Here is a 27,212-nt window from a genome sequence, read left to right as displayed (position 1 = left end):
TACAGGAAATAATGCATTTATTTTCAGAATGGGTTTTATATATTTCCTATTCATAATCATACAGTCACATAATTTATATCATATGTTGTACCCTTTGTGGGCTAATATCGTGCCAAATTTGGACTTTGTAGCTGTATTTTTTAGTACATTAAGCCACGTAAAGCGCATTTTTATGATGGGAAAACAAGACTTAACGTGTGTTTTATATATTTTCTCTTTATGTACACTCACACAATTTATATCATATATGGTACTCTTTGTGGGCTAATATTGTGCCAAATGAGGACTTTTTAGCTACGTTCTTTAGCACATTAAGCAACGTTGAGCGTTTTAGAATGCCCCGGTAACTTGCCTTTACTGCCGCATCACTTTCACTTTTTGCCTTTTTAAACATATTCTGCTGTAAATCAAGGGTTCTTTTTAATTCTTTATGTTTCATTTCACAGTGACGCCTTAAATTGAATTATTTCATCACTGCAATACTTCCCTTACATACCAAGCAAATGGGGTTTTCTTGCTGCTCTACAAACAGACATTCAAACTCCCACCTTTCCTGAAACAATCTGCCTTCCTTATCGATCTTTCTTTTCTTGTACATTTTGGGAGTTTTATTACCGTTTTTGACGGTCAGTAGGCCGCTACAGTGTCTAACGGAAAACACGCTTTAAGCACCAAGCACGGGATATGATTGGCTGTCTCTCGCTGTCTTCGGTTTCTTTAGCTCTGTGCTTCCCGCTACTTTTCTGATGGCTGATGGGATTTGGAGTTCTTACGTGTAATAACCCAATAGACTCAAACTGGGCTGGGCCAAATGACACTGTAACGAATGAACTTTGGTTGGGGTCAGATAAAGTACCTACAAGGGTACCTTGAGTTTGACACCCCTGTGTTATACCAATATGTGTCCTTTTTTTGTTTTGCTAGCACGAGCTCCGGAAAGTAAACTATGGAGAAGGAATATAATACAGTACTCGGTAATACAATTCCACTTAAATATTTAGTATAACTGTTTGACAGTGTAGCTTTAAAAGAGAATGGAACATAATAAATAAAAAATAACTACATTACCCAGTGTTCTGTGCACCACTGGCCGCTGTGCGCCGGCGCAGTCAGTGCACTAAACTGGTGAAGTCGAGTATTCAGTGTTTGCAAGGAAGGATGAGGTAATGTTTGAAATGATTCATTTGTTAATGGTCGTTTTTAACTGTATATTTTCTACGAGAAGGAAAAGTAACAAAACATAGATTTGTTGAATGATGAATAGTTCACATATTTCTTTTACTGTTATGGAAGCAGCCGTTTCTCTGTTGTGCTGTTAGTGTATTCGTTTCCTATTTAGGTACGGCTGAAGCATAAACACGACGGTGTGCAGTTAGTGAAATGTGCATTTCTGAATACCAGTGCAATGTATTGTGTGGAGTATAATGTATGTTTCTAATTAAAGCGCGTTGTAAAGTCGTCATTATACTTGCTGGGTGTTAAGAAATAAATTACTCCTGTTTTGACCTGTTAAAGATTGCATATTACTGCTAATAATTTCAAGGAAATCACTGTATAATCCTTAACTTCAAATTTGTTTTGGCCATGGCAGCTAAAGACTACCCAGTCTGTGAAAATATGTGGCTGGTTAAGTTCAAAATATGCAGAACTTAAAAGATAACACTCACAACAGCGGTACGAATTTTTGTTTTGCATTCTGGACTAAATTTGGACGATTATGAATTATTGGTTATGCAATTTATAACCTGCTGCTGCACAGCGATACTAAATTTGGGTGTAAACAAACGACGTGATTAACAGTTTGTTCAACAAGGTCTGCCTTCTGAAAAGTGCGCAGAAGACTAAAATATATGGGAAAGGAAAAAAGTTACCACATTGTAATGTAAAATTGAATATGATTGTGCAACACTCGACATTCATTACAAATGTGTTATTGTACAATCTGTATGCAGAAGACGCATCTGTATAAAGTGTTTAAAAGCCAGTATTATATCATCACTCATTATGATACTTGCACAACACTTTGGGTGCAGCGAAGGTGTTGGCTTACTATACGAGAACTTTGAAGAAACCACACACTTAAATAGATTGCAGAGGGATGGTTTTACACAAGCTGCATATTTGTTTTCATGTTATTGCCTCGGGTCTGTAATTGATCAGCATTCAAATACAACGTCTTCTGTATAGCAGACACTCAGGTGTGGAATCGTTTTTATTTCATTTTGAGTAAATAATATATTTTTTAAAAATTACCTTTTTAGAGCTAATTAACCTTCCTATCTTTTGACTATACAGCTTCAAATTGCAGTGTTAATACACGAATCAATAACTTAACTAAACGTTCTTGTGGACACCCCTGTAAACTCATACAAATTAGGATTACATGTAGAATTTAGTAAAACAGAACATTTAGTCTGTTAAAGAGGGCAGAGATTAATTTAAAACTTTGCATTGTAACCTAACAATGAAGAAGTCGGCTCTGTGACCTTACTGATTTAATGCAAGGTTTTTCACTGCAGTCAGCTGAAACAGTTTTGCTGAGGCGTTATTGTTAATAATGCGTTTGGAAGTTGAGTACATGTCTTCCAGATAATGCTTTTCAACAGCACTCACTTTAACTCGTTTCCCTGGATGCCCTGTTAGAAATCTTTCTTGCATCAAATACTACAGGTATGTAGTCTACTTTATTTAAACCATCATGCACACCTGCTGTAATATAACACAGTTTAGTGTACTGTACTAAAATGTAATTGAAGGTGCTGGAAATGCTGATGTGAGGTTTCCTATCTCAATAGGGTGGCTGTGATTTGTTTAAACTCAACCCTGCTCTTATTTAAAGGCATGCATTTAATGTTAAAGTACATAAAAATGTTAGCTGTGTAACACACTTTTTTGGTCCATAGGAAAGAGCTTTTAGCTTATAGAAGATACATGATAAAATATTTAATGTGTATTGCAAAAATGTTCCTGTGTCGCTTGTGGAAAGTGGTAATCAAGTCGGAGCATTCATGCAGTCTATATATCCAGCATTTAAATGTTAGCTTTTTGTTAACTTTTGAAAATGACACAAAAAAGGTCCTGCATTCACACAGCTGGAACTTGTGACCTAAATTTAAGCTATGGCGCTTTTTTTTTTTTTTGGTTTGTTTTTATGATAATAAACAATGTTTTGTTCACTAAATTGTTCTGTGGCACAAATATGTGACAAGAAGGTCTTTACATACGCATTAGGTGAAGTTTTGTGGCGATTCACCAAACAAAAATATTATCCAGGTCCTACTGTTCTATAAGTTGTAAAATTATATAGAACAATAAGGTAAATGGACAACAAAATCACATTTAGGTTACAGTTGATGCTGAAACTGAATAAGGCATTTTCTCCACTGAGCTTCCAGTACTATAGTTTCCCTGATTTAAAACTAAATTAGATGTGTTTAATGTACAGTGTGTGTGTTTGGCTAAGAGTGACAGTGGATTTTTACAGTTGCTACAAAACAGTGCCTTTGTGTACATCTTGGGCGTTTACTATGATCTCAGTCAAAGTAAGATCACAAGTCAAGGCTACTTTCTTCATAGAGGAATAAATAATTAATGGAATAAAACTACCCAGAAAAATAATTCCTTAAACTTGGTTCTTGCTAGTGTTCTGTTTTCCTGTCCAAAATGTGTCTTCGCCTTTGCTTAACTCTGGGGACTGGGGAAAAAGGAAATGAAACATTAACAGTTTCACCTGTTTCTTTGAGGTTTACGCTTTTGAGAAATCTGCCTGTGTGAGAGAGTGAGTAGAGTTCATTTCAGCTTGCCAGCACAAACAAAAGGGAATATAATGTGCAATCTGTTTCACTGCAAATATTTAACAAAGGGAATACGTAAAGTAATTTATATCACTGTAGTTTTAGGATCTTCGATTCAGAGCAGTACTTGGGAAGGAGGAATCTGGCTTCTGTAACTTTTCCCTCAGCTTATGTTATTGGCATCGCCTCTAAATTTTCTGAAAACAAGAACAGAATTCGGAGACTTATTTTTTTATTATTATTTTTTTTGGATAATGTGGCTAATAATACTAGCCTAAGAAACACGTGTTATCTTGTTTTGAATTGTGGAATCAATGGCTGGGCTGAAATTTACTGTACTTGAAAGATGGAAACATCATTTTCAGGCATTAAAAGTTCCCACAATTTCTCCCCACTGGGAAATTGGCCCGGACAACTAGGTTTATTTTTTTGTCCATATCTTCCATGGTAGATTTTCTCAGTGTAACACTGTTCTTGAAAACAATACCCCTACTGTTGTAAATATTCTCTGATATAATGCAGAATACATTAGAGTACAATATGCATTTTTTTGAGAACATGCATTTACTGTGTATCTCTTTAAATATTTCTAACGTTTTCTTTTTTTTATACAGTAGTGTACTTTTAATTTCAAAGTAATTGTTGCATAGGAACCCTAACTGTACATAAAACCTTAAATGTTCAGCATTTATTGTCATTGGTCTTTGCAAGGGATTGGAGTAAGCAACAGATACTGTGCAGAACCTCGGCATGTCAAGTTCCTTACCTTGGATGTGCCAAAGAAAAGATCCGGTACATCAAATAAATACAATGTAATTAGATTGCTCAATACCCCTCCCACATTCCCTGTAACTAAAATAGTGTTTAGTGGGGTTGGATACAATAAGGGGATTTCATTGCAGTTGTGCTTGGCTGCTGTCATGTACTGTGTTTTTTAAAAAAATGTATATGGTATACTGCTATCTCATTAGTGAGCACAGTGATTCATTTGTGTAAAGATATCTGGCAGTTGTCATCTTCAATCTTCCTCTGTGACAGTTACTTGGCAGATCTTTCACACTCAATGAATCCAGTCTTGTCTTCTGTCATTCTCTGTGATTACATAGATGTATTGAGTTTGAGAAAGCTGATCAGTTAGTGTTTGAGATCTACTCCAGTTTTTCTCTGTTCTGAACAGGGAGTTACTGGCTACATGTCCTTTTTTTCCCTTAATGTTTCTCCCCAGAAGATTTGAGACACAGTATTTTCTTGTTGATGGATAAGCAGAATTGGGACATAAATTGTGCCTGCGTCCTTAAGAATCAGAATCAGTTTTCTAGCTGGTAGATTATGAGTCTAATAAATGGTCTGATGCAAAAATGCCAGTTCAGATCTGAGGACTTGATCTGAAGTTTTCCATTCTTTTAAATGGTCTGCACAAAGGCAAATTATGCAAATGTGATTTTACAGTACTCGCAGTCCATTGTTTAGGGTTTATTCCATCCCTTTCATTGAAGGAACAAAGCTAAAACGGTTACAAAAGTCGTAACAAATAAAATCAAAGTGCTCAGCTTGTTCTATACAGACCCTGTTGGTTTACAGTCGGATCACATGCTGGATAAGTCTCCAATGTTAGAAGCAGGCTTTTGGATTGAAGTAGGGTATGCATCTTAAAGCCATACTTCCAACATGCTGCAGTTGTACCTGTTATGTGCAACAGTTTTTGCAGGCTGCAGTTGCTCCCGTCGCACTAATACAATTCTGTCAGTTAGCTGAGCAACATGCACCAAAATGTACCTGTTATGATACCTCAAGTGGTCCAGGTGTTCTGTAAAACTGGTGTTCAAATCACTAAACTTCTTGCACCTTTCATCACTTTCTTAACATGGTGTATTTTGAGTATCTGATGCTCAGCAGTTTGACTCTTTATCTCAATATTATTTATTATCTTGCCATTCTTGTTGCCATCTGTCTGTCTTCTCTTCCACAATTAGCCTACCTGTTTTTGTTGTTTAAAGTCACCAAATACAAGTGAAAAATTAACTTCATGAGGTGACTGATGTTTTTGTTTCGTTATCCTCCTGTCTCGGGACATACAGTAGCATGCTTTTACTGTCCGGTTAGGTGGTTGACTCTGGCTCTCCTTTCTTTTTTTCTGTGCAGGTGAAGAAACCGATCGTTGGAAATGGCTTCAGGTGACATGGTACCTGAGCATGCCAAGCAACACAAGCTGAAGGAGAAGAAACTGCAGGCAAAGTCCCTGGAAGGGGAATCGGAGGCCGATGGCACGTTCACTTTCGAGGCACATGAAGCTTGGAAAGATTTTCACAACTCTTTGCGCCACTTCTACGAAGCAAGGGAACTTTGTGACATAACGCTAAAGGTATTAACAAAAGAACCTGCTTGCCACATTCGCTTTCACCATAGCCATATGGGAGCAATTTGGGTTAGATGTGCTTAACCCTGAAAGTGGTTGTAGTTTGCCTTTCAACTGCACGTGTATCATCTCATGTTATGAATTTTATGTGTACAAAATGTACTGTAACTTTAAATGCATGCCTGCACCAGGACATTGTGGTTCTATTGTGTTGAGCTACCTCATTTTGCTTTCTAAGTTGCTAGAGAGGGTTGTGTATGTAGTGCAACAGAGGATGTTGTGGCTAAATATTTGTATACTACTGAGTCATTGCAATTCCAAGTATGCTGAACATCAAAAGAAACTTATCACTTGTATTTGAGCATCTAAAGAAATGTATTGGTTCTATTTGGATAAAATTCACTAGATGTAATTGAAAAATGACAAACTCTGTTTTAGTAGGTGCAGTGACTTTTTATTGTGCTGATTAACAATTGACATCACGAAGATGCTGCAAAATGATCTGTCGATCTAAGGCAGGAGTTGTGACTCTTGGTCTCCCAGTTTGTGGCCTGTCATTGACAGAGTGTGTCTGGTTATACTGTCTCACCAGGTTTGAAATTGCTGGCTGTGAGCACCCAAGACAGTGAGACATAGTACTCTGCCCAAGTCCAACGAACGTGCTGCATACATTGCCTTTATTAAAGTATGCCAGATGCCCTTCGGTAACTGAGTTTTGGGGCTGTTTCTAATCGATTTCCACATCTGTATAACTTGGCAAAGCTTTGCCTTAACTTCCAAGCATTCAGTGGATGCAGAAGGTGCAGTCTCATGTATGAGCAAGTCAACTGCCGGGGGATGCTGCATGCTTGCCTTTAACAAATGACAGCATGGAGGCAAATATCACTATTTTTAGACTTTATATTGCTCTGAAATACTGTCTACTTAGGTTTATTTAATGTTATAAACAGGTCGGTGAAATGTCCGAAATCCTAATTTTATTCCGCAACCTACCCGTGAAAAATACGTAAATTTACCACGATTTATGTACACCCCTAATTATGTTATATAGTAGGTGAGTAAGCTAATTTGTATAGAAAAAAGTTAATGAATACTGGCAAGCTAAGAAACAGCTTTTGTGCCTCTGTTAGGGTTGGGGATTTTAAACGTTTAAATGTATAAATTCTGAAGTGGTTAAACGTATAATATGCTACACGTTTAACTGGTCACGTGAAAAATGTTACCAAATGGCCCGTTACATTTGTTATAAAAGTGGCATTGTTTAGAATGATAACAATACAGTGATTTGAAGGGCAATTTGTTTTCATTGTGACAACCTTGGTATTTTTTCTCAAAGTTCTACAGGAGAAAGAAAATGTGCTGGTGCTAAACTATGTATATTAATAAATGTATTTTTTACCTTGTCATATGTACGGGGATCTGTAAATAGTTAGTAGTGTAATGCCAAAATGTGCAATGCTGTTAAAAGAATTGTCAATTCTCCTAAACTGCAATATTACTATTATTTTGAATATCATCATCTCTCATACCTAAACCTCCTGTAACAAAAAAGTACAGATCGTTGCCTAATTACAAGAGTCAAATTGAGTGCTTATACACTACCCTCCATTTTATTGGTTTCTTAGTATTTATTGTATGTATAGAGATGCTTGCTTCTCATTTACTGACCCATTGTCTCATCCAGATAGGCAGTAAGCTGATACCATGCCACAAGCTGGTGCTGGCCTGCGTGATCCCCTACTTCAAGGCAATGTTCCTGTCTGACATGGCTGAAGCCAAGCAGGACCTGGTTGAGATCAAAGACTTTGATGCAGATGCCATCAGGGACTTGGTGAAGTTTGCCTATTCCTCAAAGCTCACCCTGACTGTGGACAATGTGCAGCCGCTGCTGTATGCGGCCTGCATCCTCCAGGTGGAGCTGGTGGCCAGGGCCTGCTGCGAGTACATGAAGGCCCACTTCCACCCATCCAACTGCCTGGCTGTGCGGACCTTTGCCGAGAGCCACAACCGGGTGGACCTCATGGACATGGCGGACCGCTACGCCTGCGAGCACTTCAACGAGGTGGTGGAGTGCGAGGACTTCCCCTGCGTCTCCCCGCAGCACCTGCGCACCCTGCTCTCCTCAAGTGACCTCAGCATCGACAACGAGAAGCAGGTTTACAGCGCAGCTGTCAAGTGGCTCAAGGCCAACCCACAGCATCACGACGCCTGGCTGGATGAGATCCTTTCACAGGTAAATGCCACTTTTTGATTCTGAACACTGCTTTATTGACAATACTTTAAACATCCATTTAAAAACACTTAAGATACAATGGTAAGAAACTGTGCCAAAGAATGACATGTTGTTTCTCGATATTTATTTTTAGTTTTGATCTTTGTAGTTTTGCCTCTATTTTTGAAAAGCTGGATTGATGACATACAGTAGATGGTGCCTGTCCATTACCATGGATAACGGCAAAACACTCTAAAATAAACTTAAAGAAAGAAAGATTTGTCAAAGCGTTAAAAATTCTTTCACCCCGTTCACACTTGTGGTTTAGGCCGGCCCAGGGCTGCCTTATCTCATGTGTGAACGCTCGAAAAATGAAAAGACTGCCCTGGGCCGGGTGAAATTTAGATCAGCTTTTTGATGCGGCCTAAAGTACCAGTGCCGTCTCAGGGCCGGCCTATCTGCATGTGTGAACCCAACGCAGGCCCTGGGCCGGCCTTAACGTGTCAGTGCGGTGACGAACCTCAAACCACTCCACTATTAGGTCAGCGCAGTAGAGCAAATCAATGTAGGTTTTAAGGGGTAGCAGCTGGGACGATGCTGAAATTAACCCTTAATGGTCCATTTATTTGGCGCTTGTCAGGCGCATTGGGTCCAATTTATTTTCACACACACTGTTTTAAATATTTTTTTTTCCTCGCCAAAGTAAAGCAGGTTGAAAAGGTATTTTGTATATCGCAAAATGACAGTCCTGCATCTCCAGCCAAGCCCCACCCCTTGTTCGCTGTATTTTTCACATACGTCTTTATAGACGTGCATACTGATAAATCCTCTCCTGGTCACTTGTTTTATCACCAAACTCCTCAATAATACAATCCAAGTCATTATTTTATTACTATAACATCTCAAAAAGCTCTGCAAATGTCTGTGATATTCTTAGTAGAAGCAACTTCTCTGTGGTGAAGACCTGCAAGTTTGTCCGAGAACTCTCGGAAATACAGAGCAGCAGGCCAGAGATAAACCCACCACGGATCTTGGATTTTATGGAACCTTCGGCGATCTCTCGCTCTCTCTGTGTGTGTGTGCGCAATATATATATATATATAATATATATAACACACACTTCAGATTGTAGCTGAGTTTGTAAATCTCAATATTGATAAATAATGCATATGACGTTGCATATTGAGTCACCATTAATGTCATAATCTGTATTGTGACTATTGTAATGTACACGTCCTTGTCTGCTACATTTACGCATGATACAACACGATCGTTTCTTTCCACAGTAACCGACTGCACTGTCAACATACGCCATTATCGTATCTTATGCTATAAGTAAAGTACCAACAGTGTTGCAAAAAAGGTAACATTGCCATATTTAGATCTGCAAATTTCCCAGTTCAATCTCTTATGTTGACTTCCGGGAATGTGGCATTTACCTCACTGTTTACATTCCCGACAAGCACTTCGCTGCAATTTAGGCTTCCTTTTCAGCCACATATGTGAACGCACTTAGGCCCCCTAAAACTGCAACTGTGAACGAAAAGAGGCGGCTCAGAGACTGCCCAAAGCTGACTCAGTAAGTGTGAACGGGGTGTTTGTTACTCACAGGTTCGTTTGCCTCTGTTGCCTGTGGACTTCCTCATGGGAACTGTGGCCAAAGAAGAGATGATAAAACAAAACCTGAACTGCCGCGACCTGCTGGATGAGGCCAGAAACTACCACCTTCACCTGAGCAACACAGCTGTGCCAGACTTTGAGTACTCCATACGCACCACCCCCAGGAAATACACAGCTGGTACGAACGAGGGGAGGGGGTGGGGAGTTTGGATAGACATTTGTGAGGGTGTTGTGAGAAGGAAAAGGATTGAGACTATGGAAATATATTGTAGAAACCATGTGCTGTTGTGCATATACTTAAAAAGTACATGAAATGCATTTTGGTAAAATAGTGTTTTGCAATGTTTTCCTTGGAATGCTTAAGATAATCTTTGAGTACAGTACAAATCAGTTGTGTGGTTTGAGTTTATTTTTTTAAATAAACAGGTGTTTTCCTCATTTTCAAATAAGTTGTTGATTAGACTGGAGTAAGAGGATTTTATATATATATATAAAATGTGCCCCAGTTACTTCCTGTCAGGTTTGTATTGATCAGGGTGCTTGGCTATAGGTTCAGTGCTAAGCTTTGGGTTTGACAGTTTCTTTTTTTTCAAGCTTGTTTTATCTGCTCTCTCTCCCCTGCAGGCGTCCTGTTCTGTGTGGGCGGGAGGGGGGGATCTGGGGACCCTTTCCGCAGCATAGAATGTTACTCGGTCAGCACGAACAGCTGGTTCTTCGGCCCGGAGATGAACAGCAGACGGCGACATGTGGGCGTGATCTCAGTAGGAGGTGGGTGATCAGAATGAGACAGCTATCGGATCCCATCTCCTGAAGAAATGTTCAGTTTTAACTTCAAGGATTTATTTGTACATCCTATTGTACGTTGCTAGCTTGGTTTTCTATTTTGTTTTGATTGCTCATCTAAAATTGAAATTGCTGTGCAGGACATTTCCAGACTGTCTGTTCCCAGAGTCTTCTGCAACAGCTGCCACTTACACTAAAATATAATTGTGGTGTCAGTTTAGTGTTAGCTTCATTTAATTTTCATAACATTTTATTATCTGCACTCTGTTTAAAAAAAAAATAAAAAAATACAAAAGAATACATTTGTTTTTATTTATTTTACACATTTTATAAGTTTTCTAAACCTACCTAGCTAATGGAAATCCCCCTTTTTTATGTATATGTTTGTTTATTTATAAATGAGTCTAAAATGTTAAAAGTTTGATAAGACAATCGAGGAAGCTGACTCAGAATTTGTTGTATGAATTCTGGGGGAGTGAAATGTAATCTCTTTGCTTGTCCAGCTAAGTCACATTGAAGAAAACACTAACTGTGGTAAGGGCAGAGCTTCATTCAAGCAGCTGATTTAAATTTACTGATCTGCAGTATTTATAGGTAAAGAAAAATAAAGTATATTCGTTCTTGTTTAAATTATTTGCTTGTTTGCTTTTACTGATTGTGTGGGGCTGTGCTGTATATTTTCTAGTACAGTAGTCTCCAGGTATAGGAAAACCTTCTAAGACAACACTTGCTTCCCGAGGGGTGTTCTCTTAGCCGGAGACTACTGTAGTATCTTGGAGCCAAAATGTCTCCCTTACATGCATTGCTGCACCTGGATCAAATCTGCTTTTGTGATTTATTAGACTATGCATTTTAAATGTATTGTTTATTTTCACAGGTAAAGTCTATGCAGTCGGGGGACATGATGGCAGCGAGCATTTAGGGAGTATGGAAATGTTCGACCCTGCGAATAATAAATGGATGATGCTGGCTTCAATGAACACAAAACGGTAATTATAAAACTGAAACAGTAAACTACAACGCACTCTGTACACATAGCCCTAGCTGCAGCTGAGAACCTTTAATAAAAGACTACAGTATGTAAGAAGCGAAAGCCCCGGAAAAAAACATTTAAATTAAACTCGAAAATAGCTAAAAATAAGTGAAAAGCTGAAAAACAGAAGCCCTAGTTATAATACAGAGAACAGTGTTTTGGAAAAATCTGGGATTCTACAAACACAACATTATACAACAAATATTCTGAATTCCACTTCAGTTGAAAACCTTCCTCCCCCACACTTATTTGAACAGGAGAGGTATTGCTTTAGCTGCACTGGGAGGACCTATCTATGCAATCGGGGGACTGGATGACAATTCCTGCTTCAATGATGTGGAGAGATACGATCTTGAGTCTGACCGATGGAGTGCTGTAGCTCCCATGAACACTCCCAGAGGGGGGGTTGGCTCTGTGGCACTGGGGGTAAGCCAGTTGTTTTTAGCGTTTGCCTTGAAGTGATAATGAGTCTGATGTATCCACCAATTATCCCCCTAACTATGGTATTCAGCAAATTGGGCACTAGACAGTGAAGCGATTATATCTGCAATGAATGTCAAAAACTGCTCTCTTTACACTACAGCAAAAACAGATTTGTGATTACTCTGGATCTGTTACTAGCCATTACAATGTACAGTTAAAATGGCATTTATTCAATAGAAAAGTAAAAAAAACAAAAACAAACAAATAAAAAATAAAAAATGGTAGTGAACTCCCTGTTCGGAGGACCGGAGGGGTATTTCACAGCCACTGTATGACAACAGATCCCAGTGCTGAAATAGAAAATATTAGTATAGTGTTGAGACCATATTCATCGGAAATAGTATCATGAGTAAGAAATTTTACAATGAAATCCTAGTGAAGACTATAGTGATTTATAGGAATACATTATTCAGAACAAAGTGTTTTATTACTGCTGCAATGTGAGGGGGATATTTCCCCGTTGTTGAAGTGAGGGGGACGTGTCCACCGTGTAAATTCCACCTATGCTAGGACTGCCTTCACTACATCCCCTTCGCAGAGGCTTTCATCCTGAGCAGGGGGTAGTGGTGTTCATGCATTGATTATTGTTACTTGATTACTGGTCCAATATTCCAGGTTGCTGATTACACCTCCTATTTATAACTTTGAAAAACAGTTTTTTGGTCAAGTGAATGAACATGAGCTAGCCTTTAATATTGTCTTCTGTGTAAGGAAACAACATTTATGGATGTATTTCTCTGATTGAAGGAGTGTGCCCAACAAGGATCCAAGCAGAATTTAACAAGTTTCCTTTATTTGTTCCAATAATAGTCACACTTTTACAGCTTAATCATTATACACAGTAATGAGGCCATTCATTATTAAAAGTCATTAATCAATGATATTAGTTACCAATTTCTGGAAGAAGCATCGGACGCGGTGCTGGCGTGTGTTCGCTGTTTGATACAGTTTTTACACCCCTTTGCACGCGAAGCTTAATTGCTGGCATATCTCTGTGTGTCAACCATATCTTGACCAGACAACTGTTACTTGCACCAGGTCAGGTGAGGTTAGTTCTCATTTTATTGCCCATTTCTCAGGCAATAACACATTCTAGCAGCCTGCACTGCCCACATGCAGCAGCACCCTCAGTCACAGTTTTGTACTTCTATCCTTTTCATTAACTTTACTTCTGTATGTTAATATAGAACCATGTGTATGCTGTGGGAGGAAATGACGGTGTGGCCTCCTTGTCTAGTGTGGAGCGGTATGACCCCCACCTGGACAAGTGGACAGAAGTGAAGGAGATGGGGCAGCGGAGGGCTGGCAATGGAGTTGGAGAGCTGAATGGCTGCTTGTACGTAGTGGGTAAGTGTTGACAGGGAAAGTAATGGACCCTGTTTTAATTGCAATCAAACCATTACCAAGTTTAGATAAAAATGTGATACTTGTTTGTTAAAAGCTTTTAATGAAACTCCAGTAACTGCTTTCTAAGTAAAGCATATCTAGATAAAACTAAATGTAGTTATAAAAAGTGTGTTGAGCAAGGAGTTCTGAAACTGATAAATATTAAACCATTTTAGATTTGCCAAGTTAATGCTACAACTTTTGTAAATCAAGAAATATTCTGTCATATTTATGTTTTATGCCCTCTTATTATTGCTGCAAATTTTAAATATGCTTACATTTTCACTTTATGAAGGCATGTCATACAGGGAAAACCTGAAGCACCTGTTTTATTTATCTATAGTGCAGACCAATGGCTGAAGTTAAACTATATGATTTTTTTAACTCTGAGATCGCTGTGCTTGTAAGAAGACTGTCCTTCAGTGTCTGTGAAATGCTGTAACTAGGCATCTTGCTGCCCTTTAGGCGGGTTTGATGACAACTCCCCTCTGAGCTCCGTGGAGCGATTCAACCCTCGCACTAATTGCTGGGAGTACGTGGCAGAGCTGACCACGCCACGAGGAGGGGTTGGAGTGGCCACACTAATGGGGAAAATCTTTGCTGTGGGGGGGCATAACGGAAATGTCTACCTTAACACAGTGGAGGCCTATGATCCTGTACTTAACAGGTAAATGCAGACCAGGGCAATTCTTAAGCATGCTTCCTAATACGTACATGTGCCTGTATTAACTATACTGTCTCTAAACTCTCTTGAGTTTAATATTACGCTCATTCTGCTTGTGTTTTCATCTAGAGGTTATTTATTTATTTTTAGATGTCTGTTTAAGGGCGTCAGTATTTAGATCATAGTGTAACTGCTCAAAGTATTCTAAGGATCATGTGGCTCAACTCGGTGGTCTCTTGATGCTTGGATGACCCAGGCTGTACAATTTCCTTACAACTAGCCAGCTTCTCTAGGTTACCTGTAACATTGTTGCCATGACAAAACAGATTTTTGAAGTGAGTTGTCACATGCGAATAATCTACCCCTTAAAGTGTAAATAAAGATTTGAGTTTGGTTCCATTTCTTCAGACTTAAGTGATCCATATGAGAAAAAAAAATACAAAATGTGTTTCTTCTTCCAGGAGTCTTTTTTTTTTTTTTGGTATATTCCCAATGGGACTAGTTCAATAAAATAGTTATTTGAGCATGGAGTGCTCCTGCTTTGCTCAGACAGACATGAAAAAGCATGGATATAGACTGATAACTTATTATTATATATATATATAAAACATTTTTTATAGCTTTTCTGCAGTAATTACTTATAATGGGGCTTTCCTTTGCATTACAGGTGGGAGCTGGTCGGCTCAGTCTCTCATTGCCGGGCTGGGGCTGGTGTGGCTGCATGCTCCTGTCATGTCAGCCAGATCCGCTTTGTGGGTCAAGGATCCAGCAATGTTGCGGACTGCATGTGAGCTGGCATCCACATCGATGTCTTCTTCATTCTTTCTGGGGGAGAAATTGCGTAGTAGGGCATACCGTAATAAAACGCCCCACTGTGTAGTTTAACATAGGAAAACTCTCCACCACCTGCAGAAAGCGAGAGCTTCACAAATATAGAAGAAATTTTGATCTTCTGGTGGAAAATATGTGTTCTTACAAGGACATTTTGCTGGTAGTAATTGCTACCTTTTAGATGCATTCCAATTCAGAGTGCTGGAATATTTGTCTTGCAAAAAGAGCACATTTCACAATGTGGGGGAAATATATTTTTGTGTTTTCCAAATAGTCAGCACATACTGTGTATATATTTAGACTGTTTTTATTTTATTCTCAGAATAGATTCAGGGTTACAGTAATGTGTGTGATGTTTTTAAAACAACGGAAAAGCACTTTGAATGTTTAAAATGTTTGCTGTTTTTGTCACTGCTTTAGATTTTGTATATACCCTATACATTTTTTTCTTTGGTCTAATTCAAGCTTCATTCCTGGTCTTGCTTTTACAATGAGACCAATTCTAAGAAACATATGACGTGAATGCTTTTAATTTTATTTTACATCAGCATTTTATTTGAGACTGCTTAACTAAGAAAACTGTGTGAAGGAAGCTCAATACACAATGGCAAAATGTATTTTTGTAAACTGCAGAAAGTGTTCTACAAAATGGCTTGTGCTTTGTTATTTGCTGTTAGTGTTCAGGAACAAGAGAGAACAGTTCATTGTAAAATTTTATATATGCTTAACCTGTTAATGACACTTGCAGATGAGAATTCCATTCTCGATCCTGATTTAGAATGTTTAATGGTGTGATTGTGGTGATCACCATATACTTAGGGGGACGCTGGACACCGTAACTGTAGATTATTTCAGCACAGTTCACCACTGAGTTGGTTATGTCACTTTAAACAATTCCTAATTTATCAGAAAATAAACTATGACTGACTTTAAGTTTGAAACTTTCATTTGGATTGAGTTGGCTGGGTTGGATTCAGTTCTGAGTTGAATAATTCAACTAAAGGATTCATATGTGATAAAGCAGAAATATTTTAATAATAATCAGTACATTGTGGCCTCTGGCTGGAAATAAATACAATAAGGTTCTTCAGATGCACTATTCCCAGTTTATTATTATTAACAAAAAAAAAAAAAGTTTTTACTTTGTGTGTGTGTGTGTGTGTGTGTTTTTTTTTTTTTTTTTTTCTCCTTTTACAGGTTTGGGAATGATTTACAAAAGCAGCCAATTTATTTTGACCCTAACCAGGGCACTTCTTCCCTGACTGCTTTACTGTTTGAATGGGATTGGCAGGAAGAGCAGGGTGTTGTATCTTGTTTTTTTATCACATTGTTAAATGACTATGTAATAAAATCATTTCTACTTGTTACCTTTGTCATTCATTGGATTGATTTGTGTATATGTATTTTAAACTTTTTTTGCAGGGTTGTGTCATTAGTAGTGCTGAGATGAACACTGGATTTTCATGTTCGGATATTCTCTCAATTGAAATATTTGTTCGGATATTCGCTTATAATTTAAATATTCGTTGGATATTTGTTCGTTTTAAAAAAGTAATGAAAGCCATTATATTGCTCACAACGCTGGCATAGCAGTAGGGGCAGTGGGTGTGGCCATGGCCCCTGTGTGTGTGCCTTTATTTTACAGCAAGACCTTACAATATGTCACATTCAAGTAGAAAAATATCCCAGGAGTAAAGAATATGTTGTGTAGGCTTTACTTTACCCCAGTGAATTAACTACAAAACAAAGGAAGCCAAATAGCAGTTCAGGTTAAAGTTGTTTTGTTTATTCCCAAAATAAATAGCACATACAGTTGATACCACATTTTATTTATTTAACTTTTTTTTAAAAAGAAAAATGTTATTTCAACAATTACTCAAGTGGGGCATCAATGCAGCAGATGATAGTCAAGATATTGAGACGTAGGAGTCCAGCAACAAGAAACCAAACTAACTCCGGTGCCAAAAAGAATGAGTTATGAAGATCGGGTGAGGGAACTGAAATGGTTTAGTCTAGAACAAAGGAGGGTTAAGGGAGAATTGACTGAATTTTTTTCAAATCCAAAACAGATTTACCAAAGTAACCTTTGCCAGTACTTGAAGCATAGCACAGAGATCAGAACGAGAGGACATGGTCGGGTTTGAGTGGAGACAGAATAGACAGTAGTGGGGAGGAACTGGAATGGGTTACCATGACGCCATGTTGATGAGTCAGTAGAAGCAGGGGAACTGTCATAGACCCCCACACTCGGTGGTACAATGCAGCAGTGTTCATTTATGATTTTTCTAAAACAAGGTTGGGGCTCATTCCACAAAATCAGTCCATGGCTCCCAATTTTAACAGAGAATGCGGTGCAGGACACTTGTCACAGCTTATTTAGATATGCCTCATTATTCATAAATGAATCTTTCTTTATTTGATTGTTCTGCAGGTGCCTTTTGTTGCGCTTTAACCTAGAACTCATGAACACAGATAATAAAGTTAAAAGGGTAACAAAACCAGATAGATCCTCTATATAAAGTTTTACTGTGTCACACTATGCAACCATGTAACATCTTTGGACTTTGCGAAGTGACACTGTCATTCACCAAAGGTAAAGAGGGCCCATATAGTTTTTAATTCTGTACCTTAAGGTAAATATTTTACTACCAGGTATTTTGTAACACATAATTATGTAAGTTACATATTTGTTTGTTACCGTTATCTAAATGTAATGCATTACCTGTATTTAGAAAAACAATGGTGATTATTTTTATGGTTTAAACAATCATACTGGGTTTCAATAAAAATAAAATTGACCCGATTATGTCCACAGTTGCTACACATTCAGCCACCCTCAGAATTAAGTCCATGTTCTGCAAGTGTGGTGCATTCTGGGTTCAAACAAAACTGCTTGGTCACACAAGCAGCTTTTGTTTCCAGCAACATGAGGGAGACTTGTTTTGCCGGAGGGTTGTCTTGTGTGACCATGCTGGTCAACATGCTGCCCAGTTTAAGCCACTGGTCTCACATATGACCACAATATTTACAGGGCAACATGCAGGCAACAAAAATGTCCGTCTTGTGGCCGTCAACTAAAGTTGTTTGTGTGGTTAGGCCTTTTATGGTTCAATGAGTGTGAATCTTCTATCTAGCCCAATGTATGGTTTGGATGAAAGTGTTGTGAAGATGTCTGTGTGCAGAGATTATACAGGTTTGAATGAAGGGCACATCTTTTTTACAGCTCTCACTTTTTGGACTTTCTGTTGTTTAAAAAAGTCTTACATACCCCGCAAGCTGCCCATTTCTGCTGAGTGGTGGCAGGGTTGGTCAGAGCACTGTTATAATATTGCAAACACACTGGGATGTACAGAACTTACATATTACTATAGATCAGTAATTTGATGATACACAATGCAAAGACTTTTCCTTCTCTGCATGTTTTGTAGATTGATTAGATCTGGTAAGTACATCTTTAACTTGTACACATTATAACGACTCAGATTAAAATGTCTTCTTTTTATTATTAATGCCTCTATTTGGGAAAAAGTGTGAATTCTTTACATTTCATGATTAGTCTGTTGGCATAATTGGGGAAAAAAAGATGGTTTTGTAGAAGAGACATTGTAGTTGGACTATATGCAATTTCTGTATTTTAATTTGCAACAAAATAGTCAATAGTTTGGCCATATGTGGTTTTAAAATGATAATAGTAGAATGTGGCTTTTTTATTTAAGTTTGGAAACCAGTTTTACACTTAACAATAAAACTATATATCTAACGTGGGATACTTTCTTATTATTTCACTTAAGTGGGATACCATAAGAGGAGTAGTGACTACTGGGCTAGTTTTGCCTTTGCTTACAATAATTAAATAATTAATATACATGTATTTTGAAGTGAATTTCAGATTCTTAACATAAAGTTTTACAAAAACTTATTTCAGACTTGTCATGTGACCTGCAAAATCAGTTTTGTCCCGGATGTTCATATCTTTTTTTTTTTTTTTTTTTTTTTTTTAATCCAATCCAATCCAATTCAGTATACCAAGTAGTTAATGTGTAAAAGTAAACTCTTTCTAGCATCAATGACAATGATGACTCAAGAAATGCTCTTTCCATATTTTCAAGTCATAAGTGTGTGATTCATTAGTTCCTTGAGTTTTTAATTATTCTTTAAGGTCAAATAAGATTAAATGGTCTAGGACAGATTCTCCAAACTGTTACATTTTTCTGAAAAGAAAAAAAAAAAACACCAATTACTTCTGAAACAAAAAAGAAACGACGCGTTAAAAATACTCACAAGCCATTGCATAACATGTCTCAGCTGTTTATTACTGGTTTGCTAACGTTATTGGATGCATTGTTCAATTCCGAAAAACAAAAAAGTCATACTAATGACAACAGATGTTCTGAGAGTTTAACCCAGGCCCCATTAAATGTTTTAAATTGCAATTCTCTAAACCAAAGTACTTTACCTTGTTGCCATTTGCAGCTACGGGGATTACCACATATTTTGGGTCAAAACTTCAAAATTGACATATTGTACTGTGTCATAAAAAAAAACCCATAAAACAAAAGCTTTATAGGGATTAAACCCCGCTTTGCCTTTAGCATTTAGTGAGACCGAGGTTCAGTGTCAAGACCCTTGATAACAAATGCTACTACATCTCAAGTGACGTGAAAACATGGGCGGATGCAAGAAGTGACTGTGAGACGAGAGGGGGGTGATTTATTGAGCATCAGCAGTGTGCAGGAATTCTGCACTGCCACTTGCTATTCTATCTGCAAAAGATTGACCGGTAAGTTTCTTTTTCTTTCTTTCGAATAAAGCTTTGTAGTACCTTAGTCCTGACCAGAACACTGTGGTACCAATGGCTCATTAAATCTTTCCTTCCCAATCAGCAAACCTTGTGCTGTCTTTTTAGAGCCAAGACTGCTTTACCATTTGAAGATCATGTGGTGGGGGGCGGGGTCATAGCTAACAAAACACAGAAAATTGCAGAAAAGGCTAAATTGACTAGTTCACACATTGTCTGACATAATTTGTTTTAGTTGGATTTGTACACATCATCTCTGTTGTTGGGCATATCCTACTTTAACACAATACAGAGAGTAATGTATACAATACATACAAACAAGCTGTGAACATGTTTCCTTTCAGGAAACCCACCTATACAGTGCGATACTGCTAACAGATGGGAACTGTTTGGTTCAAACTGCTACAAACTGAAGAACGAGCCTCATAAATCCTGGTTCTCAGCAAGGAGGGACTGTTTTACAGAAGGAGGGGACCTTGTGTCCATTTTAAAAGAAGATGAGGAACACTACGTTATCTGCAAGATTGACGCTTCCCCCGTTGATGTCTGGATAGGAATTTCAACTCTGGTAACTTTTATCAAAAGATACATGTACAGTATACCTATATGTTTGTATTTATCACTGTGTGTGGACATTTTAGACATAAGGTGCTATTTCTCAACAGGTTTTCCATTGTGAATTAGAAATGTATAGACTGGTAATGGCACAAAACAACTTAAACAGGTTTTGCTGAGAGTTTCTTTGATGTCAAGGCATGCATGTTAAAACACATGTTATAATACAGTAACAGCTAACTAGAAAACGTGATATTTAAAAAACTGTACTGTTACTGAAAACTCATCACCAATCTTCAGCACCACTAGAGCTTGTTTCAAATACACAGAAAAATCAAGCAATATCTTTAGAGCACAGTTTCCATCAAAAAATGGGACAAACATTCTACCGGAGTACATGCATTGTGAATGTGACCCATTGTTGTTTATAGAATTAACTCGCATCTTGTGTTTGGTGACAGAGCTGCATACCGTTCTCCTGTGAAGTTCAGCCCAACATTGTGAATTGTCTTTGGTCAGCTGGATTAACTTCCAATCCCAGTTTTACCAGCTGGGCAGCTGACCAGCCTGACCTAAGGTAACATACAAATGCAGTGCTCAGTGTTATTCATTTACTGGGCAATGTAGTGGAGCTATCAGCTGGTGGAGTTTCATTGAAGCTGTTGGGTGTTTTGTTAAATCAAGGAAATGGGTCACCTGGTAAAGGCTTGACCACACCACAATACATACAAATGTGTCCATAGCAACAGCAAAACCTTTTGTCAAGCAAGGCATCTCAAATTCAAAGCCTGGTTTGTAATTACATTGCTATTTTACTGTAGAATACTACATTCGTTTCCCAATTTAAGCAGGATTTGTTGTTACTAAGGAACAAGGGCATAATACAAAGTCAGGATCCATTATTGGTGACAAAAAAAACAAAGTTACTGCCAGGGAAAAGACCAATTTAATTACTTCTTTTAAAACATATGTTTGGTCATCTTGACTGAAACAGAATTGTCAACCCAGACGTGAATTTTTACAGCACCACCAAAACAATTATACAAATATAACTGCAACATGGCAGCTTTGCCATTTTCACTTTCCAGATAGATTGTGGGAACAGACGTAACCTGAGCGATCCATTAAAAAAAAAAAAAAAAAAAAACGTGTTTCTTAACAGCTTTAAGGAAACTGGGATTTGCTCTGCTGTCGTGAAAGATGAAGGGGCCAATTATGAAAAATGGAAATCCCACCTTTGCCGTCACGAACGGCCATACATGTCCAAAAGAGGACTTAACAGTAAGTAGACAGAAAAAAAGACATGAAAACCATTTCCTTGATAAGCATTTTCTGCCCCCAGACCACATAGAAGATCAAGCTAATTAGTTCATTTTGGGGCTGCAAAGTATTTGTTTTATAAATGTTGTCCCTTATCACAAAAAAAATTTCAACACAGACTCTATCACAGTGACAGAAACACAGAAGTGTATTTGAGTAATGGCAATGAGAACCACTCCGAATGACTGCAAACGTCACAACCAGGTAACATAGGGAAGAGGACTGTAACACATATACTTTGAAGCTACACTACTTACAATGTTTTGAGAAATGCGAAAAACTACAAACCATTAGAAAGCAGTCGAGAAAGACTTTTGGTCAGCCATGAGTGTGATTTGAATTGAATAAATGAATATGCTGTTTATAGTAGCCCAATACTGTATCACCTAGAAAAAAGAGACATTGCAATAGCCAAAAGATACAGGCAGGTCAAATGACAACAAAATATATTTTTCGGGTAGAATACACATTATATTAAAACAAATTGTTTTCAATAGAAAAGCAGTAGTTTTACTCTATGGACCAATAGTAGAGCAACAAGAATGGTATTTAGCGTGGAAACAAAGTGATTAACTTACATGTTAATATTTTCACAAAACAATGGTACCACACAATGGAACTACAGTTTCAGAACCACTGGGATATATGTATTCCAAATCCATTCTGTTATGCCATTCCTTGGAATTCTGTGATAAACTGTTACATTTGTTAAGGTTTGTAATATGGTATCTTAATTATGTTTTCCCAGTAAGGGGGCTTAACGGTACAGGCTATGACTTGCTTTGCTAACCTTCACTTTCATTGTATTTTAGAGGGGAAGGGCATGGACCAAGACCAACACCTCGGCCAGGCCGCCCAGGTCATTTTCAGATGAAGCTCCCTTACAGCATGTGAATTTGTGTGTATGATGGTAAAAAGTCATATCAGCTCTTAATATTTTTCCCCTATTGTCCAGGTTGGACCCAGAAATGTGGGTATTGGGACTCAGATCCATTCAATGACTACTGCTATCTGTTCCATTCTCTGTTCTTGAAGACCTGGGCCGATGCCCGCAAAGAGTATCAAATCAGGGTGGAGATCTGGTTAGCATCACTGAGCCTTTCGAGGAGGCTTTTATCCAAGGTAGTGTACAGGCAGCTACACAGTGTACAGGCAGCTACACAGTGTTTACTACAACTAAGTAGCTGACTTAACAGTAAAGGCATATTTAAAAAGAGAGATAAAAAAAGAGATATGGTTTAACAAGGTTTAATTAGTGTAGTGTTTAAACAAAACATTCATAAATAGTTTAACTATATTTGCTTCTACCAAAGAGTACCCCATAGCCCTGGTACTATAGGATTTCCCAACCCCTTGGGAGCCATGAATGGGATATTCTATTTCCACATCCGAAGAGCCCTATTGGGGAGCTCAATGAGTCACATATGGCTCAAGTGCCAGCTATTGGACATCCATGTGCTAGTGTTGAACTGTTAAAGGCGATGTAAATTAACATATCCAAGCACAGCAAATACATAACTCATGTACCTTCCTCTTGTGAGTGAGGAACAACATCTTATAGTCCTATTAACCTCTGTCAAATACAAAGTTCATTTGTTATTACCTTCACACGTTCTGCCACAAAAGCTTGAATGATTATATCCCGGAAATGTGGGTGTTACTGTATATATACACTATGTAATTACTACTTTCCCCAAACACATAAACATGTTATTGTTCTAATTTTGTAAATCACAGCAAAAATATCGACAGTACCAACAGGTGTGGCACTGTGGATGGGTGACCATGATTCAGTCAACGAAGGTGGATGGCAGTGGATGGATAATTCCCTCTTTCACTACATCAGCTGGTACACAGATATGACTGGGCTTAGAATGGCAAACATTTTAAACATGTTGCTGCTATCCTATACTATAATAGCTTTAAAAGAAAGTACTAAATTACTCCATAATTATTTAATCCTAGGTTCATGTGACACCCAGCCTATAGGGCTATTGATTTGACTAGGCCACCCCTCAATTATACCAGGAGTAAGGGGAGCTCCGAGTTACCAGATCTCCTATATTGTGATCCCTGCTTGAGTCCCTTCCAATTAAATGAAAGAATAAAGCAATGAAAACTGAAACGTACATATGGTTTAAACCTTACCCCACATAGGCAAGGTAATGACATTTATTTAAAATACAAAAATTGACAAACAACAAAATAAATGTTTGCTTTGTAGTACAGGTGTCTTCTTTGCTGACTAACAGTTGTCATGTGCTACAGCAGGTCCAGCCTAATAGAAAGCAAGAGTAAGTTTGGTAAAGCAAAGGAATGTCAGGGCAGCCCCTCTCAGATGCCACCACGCCTGGAGGGAAGAGTGCTGAAGAACAGAAAAGAACAAAGAAAATATGGCAGTGTGATCTGACGGAGGCTGAATACAGACTTCCCAACATTTAGTTTAGAGTTTCTTTACAAACACAATTGAACTCAGATTTATTAGCATACAATGTATGAAACACTAGTAGGGAATAGTATAGTAGTCAAGTGGGGTGTTTTCCTTTTTTTTAGTAGCAAGCATAAGAAAACACACAAGAGGCAGTTTTTAAACGCGCTAATCAAAGCAAACAGTAAACACTAAATCACAGGGGCTAAAAATCAATGAAAGCAAAATGACACAGAAGCAAACAATAACCAAATTAAAGTAGAAACAAAACAGCGGCCAACACATCCCCTATAAAAAAGAGAAACAAACAGTTTAAGGGCTCACAAGATTATTGTCATTGTCATTTCTTCATCTCCACCAAGGAAATCCTGATGACTACGATAGAGAGGACTGCGCTACAGTACGAATAAGAGATGGGTACTGGAATGATGACAACCGTGATTTCCACCGAGGATACATTTGTAAACGTCGAGGTACGGTGCTCAGTTTCCTCCCATTTGTTTTTATTAAAGTGAGGAGACGAGAGGGTGCTACTTCATCACTGTGTGCTATGAAACTATTTCACCGCTAAATTTGAACTTCTGTGCATGAGGCACGCCTAATCACTATACAAGGAGCTTCCAGGTGCCAAGTGCACACCCTTACTGCCAATCATGCTACTGCTACTGTAAAATAAAAAGCACTGGGAGGGTTATCAGGGAGGCAACACTATAGCATTGCTGCCAAAAGACTATGGGAAGAACACCATTTAATCTTGATTAGATGCTTTGAGAAACATGGTTCCAGGCTGAACTGTGACATCATTGTCGTTACTGAAAACTCAATATCGTACTGCATGTCCATGCAGTATTTAGGCAGAAAGTGCTGAGATACAAACACAAACCTACAGCAGTGGCAAACGTTTTGTGTCACCTAGAATTTTAGGACTGAGACATAATAAAAATTAAAAGCTATACAAACATAATTTAGATCTTTTATTTAACATCATGTAATCAAAGAAACTACAAAATGATATTGCAAAAGTCTACATTTTTCAATTTGTCAGTTTTTCCTTAAGTATATAGAAAACTACAAATGCTGTATGCAACTTCATTTATGTAAAAGGCCCTTTGGCTTACTAGCTTACTGATCAAAGTTTTGCACCCCCCCCCCCCCCCCCCCCCCCCTCCCCTCCGAAGATCATCCACAAGAAGGTAATATATATTCATATATTATTCAACACATAGTAGCAGTACTGATGGGCAGCCCCTTTAATAAAAGAGTCTGAACCAGTAGGGGGAATTGGCTGCTGTTCTTGGACATGTTTGGTGGTTTCTTGCTAAATTCCTGCAATGTGGATGTGGGTTGGCTTAGGATTGGTCGCTACAGGGGGCTGGGCCTGTGATGTCAATGAGATTCAGGCTTGGAAAAGAATAGCATAAAACTCAGGATACAAAGAATAGGGTGTTGTACTGTAAACGGGGGAAAGCTATTGTACTTACATCTTTGTAACTATAAAACGTTCAATCATAAGATATGTATAAATGCTCATAGATGCAAGTTAAAATTATTTGATAAAAGTGTCAACCAGAAGCTTTTTGGTGTCTTCTGTCTTATATTTGTATGTACCATAGTACTTACTGACATTTTGACATAGTTCTTATATCTGAATCTACTGTGTGTCACTTCTGCATTTGGTGTGTTCCTTGTGTTTATACCTCTCTATGACTGTTGATCAGCTGTGCTACAGGTATGTGTAAGCATTGCTCCTCAGGTGTAGTGTGAGGCAGTAATAACTCTTTGTTCTGCAGCCACCAGAGAAACATTGTGCTTGAAACTGTCCCTTCACCCACCAGGTCAAGGGGGTGGGATGTGTGCAAGTGCAAATTGCTTCACAGAAAGTCAAACATTTATTCTCCCATTTTGTTCCAGGCTACACAACTGTCCACATCTGCCAGGATACCAGCACCACAATCACATGCCCACACAACAGTGTGATCCACATACAGGCCGCCATGTTTGGGAGACAGAGATCCACCATTTGTCCACTTGAGTCTGGAGCATCAGGTATGGCAAACAATGCAATTCTTGCAGTGAAGTTTACAAGGCTTTGTGTTAGATTAAAGGCAGTGAAGCCATTTTTGTGCACTGAACGGACTGTAGAGCATTACAGCCAATGGAGAAACAGGGCCCATAAATGCAGTTACAACACTACAGCCTGATTTTTACTGAAGTTCAAAGTAAAGCAAACGTTTTAACTGGGAAAAGGAGTTCAGCCCCTCGCCCCATATAATCTAAACCTGTAACATTTTATAGGCTAGGTCATTTTATTCACAATATTCTGTTTTAACACATCCCTGTTAATAGGAGATTTATAATTGTATCAAATTCTTTCTCTAGGCTCCTGTATTGTGGAAAACTCCCTGGCAACAGTCTGGCTGTTTTGTGAGAATCGCAATCACTGCTTCCTCCTTGTACATGCCGAACACGACCCCTGCCCTGAGGTCTCCAAGTACTTGGAGGTGGTCTACAGTTGTGAACAGATTGCTTAGAGACATGCATTTGGTTTCATTTGTACTGTGCTTTAATTTGGGGAGCAATGCACAGCTATTTATAGATATAGATTTATAGATTTACAGATTAAAATGCAGCATGAACCAAGTTATTATAATCAAGCATCTAACATTGCATTCATCTTTAGTGATTTTCTATGGAAGCCATTTGGGTCAAAAATGTATTATTCAGTACATGTTTCAAATATTTAGTATACGTATTGATTTGAACCAATCAGAATACATAAAATAGTACTTGTTCTAAATAAATGTAAATTAACTATACACTTTCTACGTAGGGGCTGGTCATTTTACAGTTATGCAGCGTAATTACAAGAGTAGCCAATCACCTTCAGGAAGAATAACAAGAATAAGGAGAATTGCAAATCATGGCAGCGAGAGATTTTCTTTTACGGAG

At 38.2% G+C, this 27,212-nt stretch overlaps 1 protein-coding gene across 3 annotated transcripts; it reads left to right on the top strand.

The window, feature by feature from the left end:
* The first annotated feature begins 1,090 nt into the window (after nucleotides 1-1,090).
* Nucleotides 1,091-16,527, top strand: LOC121316195 (kelch-like protein 8). 3 transcript variants are annotated; one of them, XM_041251095.1, is made up of 10 exons: nucleotides 1,091-1,163; nucleotides 5,937-6,156; nucleotides 7,835-8,383; nucleotides 9,974-10,160; nucleotides 10,607-10,750; nucleotides 11,643-11,754; nucleotides 12,056-12,224; nucleotides 13,469-13,628; nucleotides 14,133-14,334; nucleotides 14,999-16,527. In XM_041251095.1, the coding sequence occupies exons 2-10, from the start codon at nucleotides 5,959-5,961 to the stop codon at nucleotides 15,120-15,122; spliced, it is 1,845 nt and encodes a 614-aa protein (XP_041107029.1). In that variant the 5' UTR covers nucleotides 1,091-1,163; nucleotides 5,937-5,958; the 3' UTR covers nucleotides 15,123-16,527. The 3 variants fall into 3 exon arrangements, with proteins under 3 accessions (XP_041107029.1, XP_041107021.1, XP_041107039.1); XM_041251087.1 differs by lacking the exon at nucleotides 1,091-1,163 and adding an exon at nucleotides 2,630-2,670; XM_041251105.1 differs by lacking the exon at nucleotides 1,091-1,163 and having other exon boundaries at nucleotides 6,077-6,156; nucleotides 7,839-8,383.
* Nucleotides 16,528-27,212: the final 10,685 nt, after the last annotated feature.

The sequence above is a fragment of the Polyodon spathula genome, chromosome 1 (assembly GCF_017654505.1).
Source record: "Polyodon spathula isolate WHYD16114869_AA chromosome 1, ASM1765450v1, whole genome shotgun sequence".
In the NCBI taxonomy this organism is placed as follows: domain Eukaryota; kingdom Metazoa; phylum Chordata; class Actinopteri; order Acipenseriformes; family Polyodontidae; genus Polyodon; species Polyodon spathula.
This window is presented reverse-complemented; position numbering and strand designations above follow the sequence as displayed.

Bases quoted from the DNA above. Each gene is read 5' to 3' on its own strand.
- LOC121316195 (XM_041251095.1), top strand. From the start codon at position 5,959: ATGGCTTCAGGTGACATGGTACCTGAGCATGCCAAGCAACACAAGCTG. The intron at 10,751-11,642 runs GTGGGTGATCAG...TTATTTTCACAG, and splicing joins GGGCGTGATCTCAGTAGGAG to GTAAAGTCTATGCAGTCGGG. The intron at 11,755-12,055 runs GTAATTATAAAA...TTATTTGAACAG, and splicing joins GCTTCAATGAACACAAAACG to GAGAGGTATTGCTTTAGCTG.